Source organism: Pangasianodon hypophthalmus, chromosome 5 (assembly GCF_027358585.1).
Source record: "Pangasianodon hypophthalmus isolate fPanHyp1 chromosome 5, fPanHyp1.pri, whole genome shotgun sequence".
In the NCBI taxonomy this organism is placed as follows: domain Eukaryota; kingdom Metazoa; phylum Chordata; class Actinopteri; order Siluriformes; family Pangasiidae; genus Pangasianodon; species Pangasianodon hypophthalmus.
The window spans coordinates 20,918,817-20,932,347 of record NC_069714.1 but is presented as its reverse complement, the minus strand read 5'-3'; the positions used below and the strand labels follow the sequence as shown (position 1 = coordinate 20,932,347).

General features: G+C 42.0%; 1 protein-coding gene across 5 annotated transcripts in view; it reads left to right on the top strand.

Moving 5' to 3' along the window:
- Positions 1-11,778, top strand: part of pard3bb (par-3 family cell polarity regulator beta b) — a 273,499-nt gene extending 261,721 nt beyond the window's left edge. For all 5 annotated transcript variants that reach the window (XM_053234427.1, XM_034304641.2, XM_026912654.3 and 2 more), the window contains 2 exons: positions 2,871-2,947; positions 10,046-11,778. In XM_053234427.1, coding sequence (XP_053090402.1) covers positions 2,871-2,947; positions 10,046-10,379 — 411 coding nt within the window. In that variant the 3' untranslated portion in view covers positions 10,380-11,778. The remainder of the gene's footprint in view (positions 1-2,870; positions 2,948-10,045) is intronic.
- The last annotated feature ends 1,753 nt before the right edge of the window (positions 11,779-13,531 follow it).

Genomic DNA, 13,531 nt, shown 5'->3' with positions numbered 1-13,531 from the left:
GGGAAAGAGCAAGAGCGAGATTAATTTCAATGCAGGAAAAGGTTTTTCCATGACTAAACTCATTTAGAGGTTATTAACATTTAACAAGTGCCATTTTCATGCTGTAATGTTGGCCCTGTTTGGACAAACACTCGATAATGCCACAGGTGGGTGTTTCAGTCGGTCAGATGAAATTTGTTCGGAGGCACCACCTGTCTGCACAGCTCTAATATGGAGATTTGGTGACGGGGTGGAAAGCCACATATCCTGCCATTCGGCCGGGTTGTGACCTCGCTCCTGTCTGTGCAGCGCTGTTTGTTTGGCTTGCTCGCTCTGCACTGGTTTAATCGGAGTGATTGAATATTTATGAGCTCAAAACCATCATCTTAGGGAGAAGTGGGAAATACACTCATTGCAATAAGAGACCTGGAGTTCACAAATACACACACTGGAGACACTGGGTTGCACTCAGACAGGCGCACACACAGACACAGACACACACACATTTACACAGTCACACTGATTATCTTAGAAATACACATAAATCTGCATAGAGTCAAGCTCACAAGAGGGTTTTTGTGAATACCTATGAAACTGAAGCATTTTTAACTTGCTTTTGCAGATGCTATCAGCTATGTTTGGGCAAAGGATTTATTTCATCTCAGCTAAGAGCCACTCTTGAAGTCTCTCTCTCTCTCTCTTGTACTCTGTTCAACACTTCACCTTGAGGTCCATCTGAATCTCGCTATCTCTCACATATAGTGTGGTGCCTGAATTTGCAAGATAAACTTTGAATGAGACACTTCAAAAATCAGGTTAAAATAGGGAATGTTGTCATTACGAGTTTTTATCATATCCCTGCCTCACACTATTACCTGGTCTCAGAGTTCAGGGAACTGTTAGAAGTTGTTTCTTCTTTAGTATGTCCAAAGATCAGGTTCTTTTTAAACTGAGCGCAGGCTGGGTTCAGATAAAGGCACTGGTTTGGAGAAAGCTAATCCGGACTTAAGCTCTGATAGTGGCTGTTCATCAAGAACAACATACTGAGCAAGATCTTTTATTCTCAGTCATCTAGCATTGTCTAGACTCTTTGTGCTGAGTTTCTTTAAGATTTTATCAGACTTTTATTGTAGGAAGGTGCTGTAGTTCCTCATCTTGATTTTTCACAGAACACACTTTGCAGTCTTCTTTGCATTGCCATCTTCTTTGCTTTGCCATCATTAAACATGAAATAAGTCCAGCCTACTGTTATTTCATAGTATTGGTCCGATACCAGTATTGATACCGATGGACTCCTTATATATTAGAATTGGTAGCTAAATGAATGTCTACTCTGGAAAGGTGCTTAATGTGTTGCTTTTCTAAAATGTTAATGTGAGTGCATGTGAGAGCTATGTGAAATCTGCTGCTTTGCCAAATCATCAAGGACATGAGGTAGTCCAAATGTATTCTAAATCTTTATTGCAGAGCACTTGGGAATATGGGATACCCATGGGAAAAATTTGAGTCCTGCACTGGCACAGAGTTAATATATCAGTAATATCAGGCACTAGGAGATGACTGTTCTTTCCCAGTTCATAAGTGTTTTGTTCCCCTTGGGCTTGCCTGCAACACAGTCTCAGCCTGGCCTCTTTCCACACTAGCCTAAAGGACTATTTCAGCTAGGGGGAAAAAAAAGATTCTTGACTCTGTGTGAATTCACAACACTTCATTCTAAAATGCCTGTGAAAAATGTACAAAGGCAGAAACACTGAATATCTGACACTGAATAAAGGACACATATTTCCTCCCTCTTTTCATCAGTAATGCTTTGTCATTTACCTAGTCTGTTCCTGCCCCTCTCTCAACCTGTCTCTCCATTCCTAAGTAATGCATGCCTGTCCCTTTATCTTCTCGCTGTGAGGACATGGCCTCAAGACATTTCCATGTTCAGAGCTAGTGAGGAGAAATGTGCTTAATATGCAGGCAGTGGGCCAGCCATTATGAGCACGGCAGATAGAGGTGGCAGCTCAGCGAGCGTGTATTTAAAACCAGTTCATTGAGACGGATGACACAATTTCCCACTTATTGCCCTCGGAAAAGCAGCCAGTTTTCCATAATGGCCCTAACCTTCAATCCGTCAGCCACAACTAAATCTACTGGAATAATTTCCTCATGGATTATGTGTCAGTATTTGTAATTTATTAAGTTACCTATATATGTCGGGCTGACATTCTTGCAGCCTCAAACTTCCATCACCGTATCTTGTTTCTATGGATAGAAAAAAGATTGTGAGAGTGAGAAGTCTCTTAAAAAAAAATGAAGTGACTGGTTCTGAATGTAGTCAAGTGCCTGAAAAGTATGAATGGGATGTGAGGTACGTAACTTCTTTTTAAAAACTCTGGTATTTGTAGGGGTCTCTCTCAAATCTGTATGTTAAATGGATAAGCACCTCTCTTAAGAGATTATGATGTTATGTGGCTCTTCCTCAGGTTTGAGATGGTAGTTAGTCCATGACGGGTGCTGGACTGCTCAGCTCCTTCCTGTTTTTAGTAACATAATCTAACCTCCTACCCCCTACTCGTGACTCCTGATGTTAAATCCGCAATAAGCAGCCTTTGTGAGCTGCTCTCTCGCAGCCTTTCAGGCCTTGATTACGGAACCTGCAGGTATTTCAGAGCAGGAAGGGAACTTTCATCAGTGTTCTTAATGTAGAGGAGGAAAGAGCATGAATAAAGCTGAGCTTAGGCGGAACCAAAAATGACTTGCACTATTCATGTCATCTAATCAGTTCTGTAGTAATCCATTACAAGCAGTATGTGACAGGAATGGATGAGTGTGCTGAAACTCTGACTGTGTGTGTGGGTGTGTTGGTTCTCTGTCTGACTGCACACTCTCCTTCTATTTAACAGATGCCTGTCAGGAGTCCCGACCCCAGACTGGCTCCCCGCTATGAGGACGTGGAGCGCCAGTATGCCTCCCTGCCCAGGTATGCCCACTCATCCGCCCATCCAATAAGAGAGGACAGTGATGGAAAGATCAGCAATAAGATAAGTGTTGGAGAGTAAGAGCAAGAGAAAAAGGGAATAACTTGTACTAGAGTTAAAAAAAAAAAAAAACTGTGACAGAGAGACCAGCAAAGAGAGAAGTATTAGAGAGCAGTAAATTAGACACACAGAAAAAGCAAAAGAACCATGATTAGTCAGAGAAGTGGAGAAAGAATGAAAACGTAAGAACAAAATGGAAGTGGGGAATGTGATGGGGAGAGAGGATCAAAAAACGAGGTTCCAGGAATGAATATGAATGGGAGAAAAAGAAAGTGGCGAGCCGCCGGCCTCTTTCTCTCTCACGCAGTGCTGAGTAATCCTCTTTAAAGCTTATAATTAAATCTGGAGTGTCTGCCTTCTGAGGCCCTCTCCGCCTGGGAATTCACCTGATCCTCTCCAGGGAGACAGGCCGGCACTGCAACTTGATATCACGCTGCATCTCTTGGCTTGAATCGGGTTACACCGTTGTTGTGTCTTTTACTCCATCTCTCACTCCATCTGCACTGATGGGTGTGAAACCCAGCTCAAATGATTAACATCAACCAGCAAAAAAATAAATACTAACCAGGATGAATATGCTTGGGATGACTCACAGAACTTTATGAAAGTGTCATCTTAGCATTCATGACATACTGCTGAAATAATACATGACTGCATCACTTATAATACAGGGATGAATCTAAGCTACACCGCTTCTATCATTTCAGAAATGTTTTTCAGTACAGACGTTTGCATAATATCCCCCAGAGCCCAATTTTAAAGCCATTTTCTCCTTTAAAGTTACCTTGTTGCTCCAGTTCCATTATAATATGTGTTTTTATGCTGACATAATTACGGTGGGGCTTGGCCACACAGCCCTTCACGAACCCTAACCCCTTGTTATTCTAACCCTATTGAGCTCTCCTCTAGCCAGAGCTGAGGTCACTGGTCCTCACAGGTGGAGGAAGGTTGCTGGCCTGTTAGACCGAATGCGCACTCCTCCATATGTGCCCAATTATAACCATTCCCCAAATAATATATATGCTCATTATCCAGGCTAGTCGGCCAATCAAAAGAGCCACACACCCCTCCTCATCCGAAGATTATTGGATTAGCTGGCCAAGTCAAAGTTCCATTTGATTTCGGCAGAGTTTTCATTGGATAGTTGGGGTGATAATTGGGTGATTAATGTGCAGATGGTGGCCTCTCTGGCTGAACTCGGGGTGATGAGGCACAGTGACGCAATTGCTCTCAGTTCTATAGAGTGTAACCCAGTCACATCACCTACGCTTTCTCGTGCATGCTCACTCACACTCGAAAGCTTCTCCCTCTATTTCAGTCATTACTCCAACCAAACAGGCTTTCCCAGATTTCTTCAGCCCACTGACAAAGGGTGGGTGTGCGTGTGCCTTTATCTTGGTGGGGACCCCAAAGTTTAGGAATATCCGACAGTTTTGCCCTTATGGGGACATTTGACTGAACATTTGAGGAAACTGTTTTGTTGTTTGTTTGTTTAATTTTTTCCCCAAAAACTACAACTTTAAGTGTAGCATAGCATTAGTTGATGCATTAATAAATCTATCGATGGAAGGTCCTCATAAGGATAGTAAGGGGGGTGTGTGTGTGTGTGTGTGTGTGTGTGTGTGTGTGTGTGTGTGTGTGTGTGTGTGTGTGTGTGTCACTTACCCTGTGAGGTCCCATGTCGAGGACCTGCTGGCCTGCCTGCACAGCTTAAACGAGTTTGAAATCTGCTGCTCTGAGATCTTAACAGAGCTTAAGAGACTTGTTGGAGCATTTTTGGACATTTGTTAGTACAGCATTCACATGTCAGTCAGACGTACAGGAGAGCTGTCAGATTCAGAACTGAAAATGCCAGAAAAAGAACTTGTGACAAGAAAGGGGAAAAAAAGGTTACATTTGACGAGAGCTCTGAAAATAATGCCATATTTCCATTGTTCTGCCTGTTCAATGTTGCCTTGGCAACCAAGCATCCACCATCTGTGCTAGGCTGGACCTCCTCACCCCTTTCTTTCCCCACTGTCTCCCTCTTTTTCTTCTTCTTCCCTTCCTCTCTTCCAGTGCCTGTAATTTCTGCTTCCATTTGTTTCCTCTTATCAGCCACATTGATTGGTCCCGTAGAATTCAGGATTAAATGAACAACCACAGTCACAGTGTACTAGAGTCGCAGGTTTGCATATACACATACATGTGTTTATATCATCCAAAATATCTTCTAATTATTTATACTTTCTCACGTCCACTTTAATAATTTTTTAGCATTAATAAACTCTGTGTTGTAAGATACCTGTATTTTCTATGTAAATTCATGTAACTACATTACTTGTACTACCTTTTACCTTTTTGGATTTCGTCCTAATTTCAGTGGAAGGTACAAGAACCCCAATTCCTGGAAGATACCTTCCATAACACACTAACACTGATGCTAAGGAATAAATGAGTGACTGACAGACATAATACTCCTTTGTATGATTTTTAAACTAGAACATAATGGGTCGTATTATGTGTAATAAAAGTGTTATTATACTTCGTCACCCGATCCTTTATTACATATGCCTGTTTAAGAAAATGTTTTTCCATCATGCCTCCTCAGTTTCTCTATTGCATGTATGTTTGCAAGTCTTCTGTTGCTGCAGCTTCTTTTTCTGTCTGTCCCTTCATCCATTCATTCATTAAATGCTTCAGCTCAGGCTCATTTTTCCTCCAGCCGCTCCACTTAGTCCCGCCTTTCCCGCAGGTAGGCTCTGGAAAATAAAGGTGCTCTTTATATCCAATCAGCTGTGAAATCCAGCTCCCTGCTCCAGCCAACTTCTCCTCAGTTGCATCAATAAGCGCACAGGCATGAGTTTATTAGAGCAAAGCTCATTTAGTACAGCTCGGCCCACCAGGCATCAAACAGCATCCCATTAGTGCACCAGGCAGGTAACAGACGGAGAATGTTAGGTTAATGGTGTAATCAGGCACGGGTTAATTTATCGATGGTTTCATTGGCTGCTGTGGTAGAGAACAATCAGCTGTGATTTCAGGCACTGAGTGAGTTAGGAGCCTGGCATTTCTTACAGCGTTCCAGAGCTACACTACAAAGCCATTGGCCTTATTCGACAGGTGCCGACCTTCAGCATTCTTCTGCAGCCTCTCAAAAGGAATTCTCCCTGCGTGGGCAGGATTTCAGATCAAAAATCCGAAGAGCTATTTCTGCCTGCACAGCAACACAGACACCGAGACCACTTAACCACCTAATTCATCCTTTTAACCACGCTCTACCTGCCACCACACACGCATAGACACAGAGGGAGAAATGTGTAGATTGTACATTTTTTACTCCTCCTTTTTTTTTTTTTTGCAAGTGTTTTTATTTAAATACCACTACTGTATTTGATACTTGTCATATTTTCTTTTCATTGCTATTAAAACAGACATTAATACTCCTTCAAATTCACACTCTTTAGCCAACGGGAAAACATTTCTGATGGATGGATGTCTAATATATTGGCACTGACAGCTAAAGCTTATAATGGTAGCGTGAATGTTTTCCTGGTTTCCTTTCTCCCAATAAAAGCCTGGAATTCTAAATAATCCTGCCGGGATCTGGCCTCTTTGAGCCTCTCTGTCGGAGCCCTGCTGCTGTCTTGTGGCTCAGAGGGGTCATCTGTGTGTGTGTGTGTGTGTGTGTGTGTGTGTGTGTGTGTGTGTGTGTGAGGGGTAAGGTGCACGGTTCCCGAGGGCAGCTGTGCAAACATTACCCAGCCTCACAGGGTCCGGGGCGTCACTTCAGCAGCCAGGTGCTCTGTAGGGGATTAGCACACGACAGCTTTTCCAGATCTTTACCCACATAACAGAACTGGTTTAAGAACGCTACAGGAGAGAACACATAAAAGCACACTGCTCAGACTGACCACGATAAAAAATCGAACAGTTCTACAGTGATAGAAAGTAGATTCGAAAAGACCATCACACTGAGCAGGACTTTGTGTTGATATTAGAAGAGGAACGTTTGAGAAGGACACTCTGAGTGTGTGTACTGCTCTCTCAGCAGTGCTGGATGATAAAGCCATTTATCTTTCATTACACGTCACTCGAGCTTTATTGCTCTTTTGTTTTGGTCTCTCTGTCGTTAGTGCCTTATCAAGTTGGGTAATGAAATTTCATTCTAAAAGTGAAACTTTGTTACCTGGAGTTTTATGAGTACTTAACTGAGTTAGAAAACCCACATGAGCACTCTCTTCGGGATTGAACTTTGATATGATGAGTTTGTGAATGAGGCAATTGCTCTATTTATTATAACTGAATTGGCTTCATGAGTGTCATCACTGTTTTTAAAATGATGATGAAACTGGCATTTTTCCTTGGCCTTGCCTCATGATATTTGGTCATTTCATGGTGGGTTTATACCATGTGGTGTTGCTTATCTTATGTATTTTGAAGGAAAGTAGGAAAAGTACATTTGGCCACATCTAAGAATGTTTCAACAAAATCAACATTTACAGCATTTGGCAGGAGTAGAACATCCTCATGCTAATATAAAGTGGTTATGGTCTAAGAATACCATAAAGCTTTCTAAACCCTGCTAGAAAGAAGCTGGGAGTTAGTACAGCAAAGAAAACACAGTACTGTTTTCCCACTGTATGTGAGGATTTCTTCCTGTTCAGTCATCCATTAACTGAGCTGTTCAGACAGCCAGCACTTCTGTCTGGCATTATTTACAGCTTCTTTATTTACAGTTGTTATTTCATAAAGTACCAGTAGAAGGGGTTTTCCAAACTATCCAGGGCTCTGTACTGGATTACTGGCATGGTCTGGACTGTATGTGTTTGTGTATCCATGTTGTGTGTGTGGTGGTGTAGGATTTTCTCAGCCATAGCTCTGTATCAGAGTTTTTCAGACAGCTGTTTCCCACTGACACTCCAGAAATCCCTCTGCGAATGAGTACCAGCAAATTGGTGACTCTTTGGAATTTCCTCCTAATTTCAGAGGCAGGTGTGAGAAATCCCAAAACAAGAAAAGGATTTTAGCACAGTCGCTGACAGCAAATTCCTCCCAGATGCCCGCCATAACACACTAGCACTGATGTACAGGAATAAACGAGCGACTGACAGATGTAATGCTCTCCTGCATGATATTAAAGCATAATTGGACTTATTATGTGTAATAAGAGTGTTATTACTCAATCCTCCATTGCAGATGGCTGTATTAAATCTTCAATTTCCAGTCCTTTCAATCTAGGTACTAGAAGTCATATGGGATATGACTATGGGCAATTAACTGGACAAATTTAGTTAATACCAGGGATTAAATAAAAAAAATGGGGCAGATTTGGATTTGAGTGCCTTCGTATGCTTTGCACTTTAACAGGCCAGAACTGAGATTTCTAAATGCGTGAGCTATTTTAGATTAGTGTCAGGGAGAAGGCTAGACATGTCTGGGAATTCACTGAGAGGAGAATAAAGGTTTATTGTAAATGTGCTTGGGGTAGGCTTTTTTTTTTTTTTTTTTTTGCATGAGTGTTGTTGAACGTGGTTAGGACCAGGTGCAGACAGCCACTACATGCACCAAAGCTGATAATCTTCTGCAGTAAAGATATATCTGGCCTCCGCACTCCTCTCCTCTCTATACACGTTGAACAGAGCCTGAGGAAGTTGACATGGCAAGGCCAAGTCCAGTATGCAGGGGTTATGGAGTAGGGGACTATGTGTGTGTGCATGCAGACGCCCGGCTGTCGTGCTGGATGGGTGGTCAGCAGAGAAGAGAGATTAGGGACATGCTGATGATTTTTGGAATGCCTGCTGTCCTGCCCTCTGGGGTTGCAGCCCTGACTTGTTATAGAACCCCGCACAAACACCGATAATCAACATACTGCAGCCAAGATGAGCTGGAAAAGCAGACATCCAGCTAAGGACTCTTAAATATAATGTTCTCCACACTCAGCAGGAGGAACTTAAGATACACACTTGTGATATGGAGAACATGACTGCTAATTGATACCTTCAACAGCAGCTTGTTCGTGGACATGTGTCAGACACATAAACATGGGAAGGGATCTAGTTTGGATAGTTGGACTAAATTATCCTAGCTCTTTAAGATGTGTCACATGCCTACACTGATACTGATCCTGACCTTGAGCCATGCGGAAAGATGGCTAAAAGTGTTGCAGCTTAGCAAACGCAGCCAAGCTTATGACTGCATTTCTTTTCCCTCATCTTCCTTTCACACTTTTAACAGTAAAACACACCAAACGTCTTGTTGCCACTGTTTTCAGAGAACTCGCTCTTTTTCATCATGGTTGATATGGAAAAATGTGTGTTAAAGGTGAAGTCAGTGATTTTAAAATTTTAAAAAAAATTATATACAGCAAAGTTTCCCTCACATTCTGGCAGATGTCAATAAAATATCTGCTCAACAGAAAAACTGTGGCAGAAAAAAAAAATAACAGTTTTTGTAATCAAATGAGGTGGACCACCAATATCCATCCAATCGAGACAAGGAGGTGTCTCTACCTGCCTGTCAGTTATGTTGTCTCTCAGTTCAAGAAACTTCCCATCTTGCATCAGGATTCAGGCTTTCTAGCCTAGGGAAGGATCTCTGAAGGCGTTAAATTTGAGTTCCTGAGCCAAATTGCTGAGTATTCCTTTAAACTTGTCGTGATACCTTTAAAACATGTTGTCTTAACCCTAAACTCAAAACTGCTATGCTACAGCAGATGAAGATGCCAATTTTGGACTGTAGCTCTTTGCTCTCCTTCACACTCTCCATCTCTGTATTTCAGCTGCTTGGATTAGAGGTCATTATTGTATTCCCATATCTCCTCTCCTTCAGGGTCTATATCCCAGCAGTATTTCCCCTCTTCTGCTCAGCCATTCTGGTGTCAAACACAATTCAGTCCCTCCCTTGCTAAGCTCTTATTCACTCATCTATTGGCACAGCAGTAGGTAGCTATCGACTCTCAGGCACACTGGGAGGAAAGAAAGGTGAAGGAATGTTACTTCTTAGCTAAAAATTCCTACTTGGCAGATTTTAACTTACTTTCTGTCTGTTCTTTCTTACAGAAGGGGTCCAGTGGATCCTACTGAGTACCCAGGACAGGCTTGGCCCAGAGACCCTGCCCACTATACCGCCCCACAGCCAGGCTACCACTCCAACTACCCCCCTCGTCCTCTGGACCCTCGGCACAATGACCCAGGCTTTTACCACCCCCACCCTCCACAGAGAGGCCCCCTGCGCCAGGACGTGCCCCCCTCACCCCCTGTGCCCCTCCGAGGTGCCCGGTATGACACCATGAACCGTGGAGGCTTCCGACACACTAGTCCAGAGCGCTTTGCCTACGCAGATGGACGCCATCCTGATCCAAGACAGAAGAACGCCATGACTGCAGCCGTTTAAGCACAGCATTCTGTATGCCGCCTGGTACGCAACATGTAAAGAACCACACAGCAGCACCGTGTTCATTATCTTTTCAGTGTTGTTTATGTGCTTGACCTGTAGTTCACTCTGCCTTATCCTGAGTGACTTGCTGCCCAAGGCCACATCTTTAAAAAATGCGATAATACATTCCTGTCTTCCTGCCAAGTGAGCATTAATGGAGCTACACTCAAGAGCTCCTCTTTTTCTCCAGATCTGTGACTTGACCACAAAGGGAGGGTGGATGTGTATGAGAATAGATGCGTCAACTTCCAAGTCAAGCGAGATTCCCATGGTACTATGCCTGAGTGAGCCGAGGCTTGCATGCTGCTCCACGTGACAGAAGTTTAATCCCATTCTGCTTTGGTATTCATCAGCTCGGTCTAAAGAGTGTGCAGTGAACTTGTTTTCAATGCACAGAGTGCTATATGTTAGTGCTATATTTGTGTTAACCCCTTAATCTCCCAAATTATTAATTTCTTTGTTAATCTAAATGCATATTATTCAGTAACTAAAACGAAACTAATATAGAAGGCATACGGATAAAAGGATGAGGAATGTAAGTCTGGACCCACAGAGGGGTTCTGGGATTTTAAGGGGTTAGAGCACACCTACAGTCCTGTCATTGGATGAGTCTATTAACTGTCACGCTGTGGCCCTCTGCCTTTACACTTTAAATCATTTTCTTTCTGCATGTTGCCTTTACAAAGCCACTCTGCAACATTTACATTATCATCATTTACATTATTACTATCCATAACCACACTGTTCATATGCAGCTATTAAAGGAGACACCTATGAATAACATCATTTAGAGCCACTGACACTGAAAAGAGCATTTCTTATACCTTAAAAGGCTTTTTAATGAAATTTTACAAGTGAAGGTACTCTCTTCTATCTGTTCTGACTGTTGATGAGTTTGTATTTTATGTCTGCTTGAGTGAAGTCTTATTAAAAAAAAATTGGAAGATTAAGAAAGTGGATGTGTTTGTCATGAGAGGAAAGAAGGATTCACCACATCGGAAGGATGAGAGGATGATGGAGTTGTTTCTCCACGCGCTTCTCGCAGCAAGCGGCAGCTTTCTGTTATTATTTTTTTCCGTTATCATCATACTTGCACATAAATCCTTCACAAGTGTGGTTGCTTCACACTCCTAGTAGTTGCACACTTTGAATGTATAAATGACACAGTGGACATTTAGAGAGCAGATAATGGACAAATTGAATTCTGATAGCTTCATCATACACGTTTCAAATATATTTCCATAGCTTGGTATTAAGATGTCTGTAATAAACAAACCAAATGTTAATTCTGAACACATAATTTTTTTTTACTAACCTCTTTTATAACACTACTTTATTAAATATGCATTTAAAAATATGATTGTCTTGCTTGCATTGTTTTGCTAAATTAAGTTTTGAACGTTGCACCACAGACCAGCACCAGACATTACTTTGACCCATAAAACCCAGAACATTACCAGGTTCAATATTCTGGGATTTCTGCTATATTCCTTCTTTCACTCTAGCAGCTCTTAGACAGAACGGTGCCACAACCAGCCTTCAAACATGACTAATAATTATAAGTTCAATTTATATGGTGCTTTTCTCAAACCCAGACTTGTTTTTAAATTTTGGAAAATAAACACAAAGACAAAATGGTGACAAGACAAACAGACTGGTTAACAGAATCCTTCAAAAGTTGTTCTTGTGATCAGATTTCAATGGCACAGCTGATCACAGTCCAGCTAATGGCAGACACTGGCCTGGCTCATGCAGTCCACACAGACACAGAGACCACACAAAGGGTGGAGAGGGCTGAACAGTCCTGAGACCACTCAGAAAACTTTGGCACCAGACAGTTAAAGGAGCAGAGTAGAGCGAACTTCCCTGCCATCAACGACAGCAAGCAGATACACTGGTGGTGATCAGGCGCTGCACTCAATCTACAGTCAGCAGACGCTCTACACACATGGCCAGGGGAAATCTGCTGCTCAAGCTTGGGTCTGGAGCTCCGCCACAACCGGCAACCAGAGGACAAATTTAATCAAAATCATTAAACCAAAAGACAGAAGGAAGAAAATCAAACAAATAAATGGAAGATAGATGGGGGGGAAAGGAAAAGCCTAATAATATAATTTATATGAGCAGCGACAGTAAAAACGTGCACTCTGTACTCTCAACCAGAAGTTGCAGAAAATCACGGGAACGCAAGATAGGAGCTCTAAGATTTGGAAAATATTTTGTTTTCAACAGATTTTTCCAGTTTTGTAGACAGTTTCGTTCTTCAAAATGAGTGTAGGAAGTGCACACAAACAAGCTTCCTGGTTTGACACTCTCTTCAAATTAATACCTCCATCCAATGCACTAACTCAAGATTACTCAAACGTCAGGTCTGATAACTTCATTTCACCAGGTCTACACACACTGTCTGCCTATCCAGTCCTATACAGACAAACACAATTTCAGTGATGGGGGCAATTTCATAGATTCAATTTGGGACCATTTTTCGCCCAGCTGCAGGTTCGTCTGTAAGCCATAATGGAATTCTTGCTGCTTTTCGTATTTGTTTCTTACTTTTTTATTGTTCTATTAGGGTTTTGTGAGGCACAGATTTCATTCATATTGCCTTCAAAAAGAGCACTGGTGTAATTACTTCATCCTCCAGCTTTCCCAGAATCCATTTGGGATGTGTAATTATTACAAGTTATTATTAGGTGAAGTTTTAATTAGCATCAGAGGCCAAAGTAATTGCACTTTTATGTTTGATGTGGCTTGTTCGCACATTGTCACGGTTGTCAGGAAGGGAGAAGGGTGCGTTGTATAATCGTGACCCACTTTGTGATCAGGCTGCTGAGTGTGTCATTTACATGATGGACATGCTCCCTGTTATTTGTGCTTTTGTCTTGACTGCATTTTCTAATTCCTGTAACACAAGTCATTAATGTCTGATTTGCTGCCATGCTGTAAATTATGCAGGTTATTACAGTATCATTGTATAATTCTGTTGAAGTGTTACACAACTTTGGCACTGAAAATTTGAAATGCATGTAGTCTCACTTTGGAGTGTTTACAACTCAATCAGTTCTTTTGGCAGTGTGTGTTATCTGGAACATTCTTACTGAGCAGAGCAG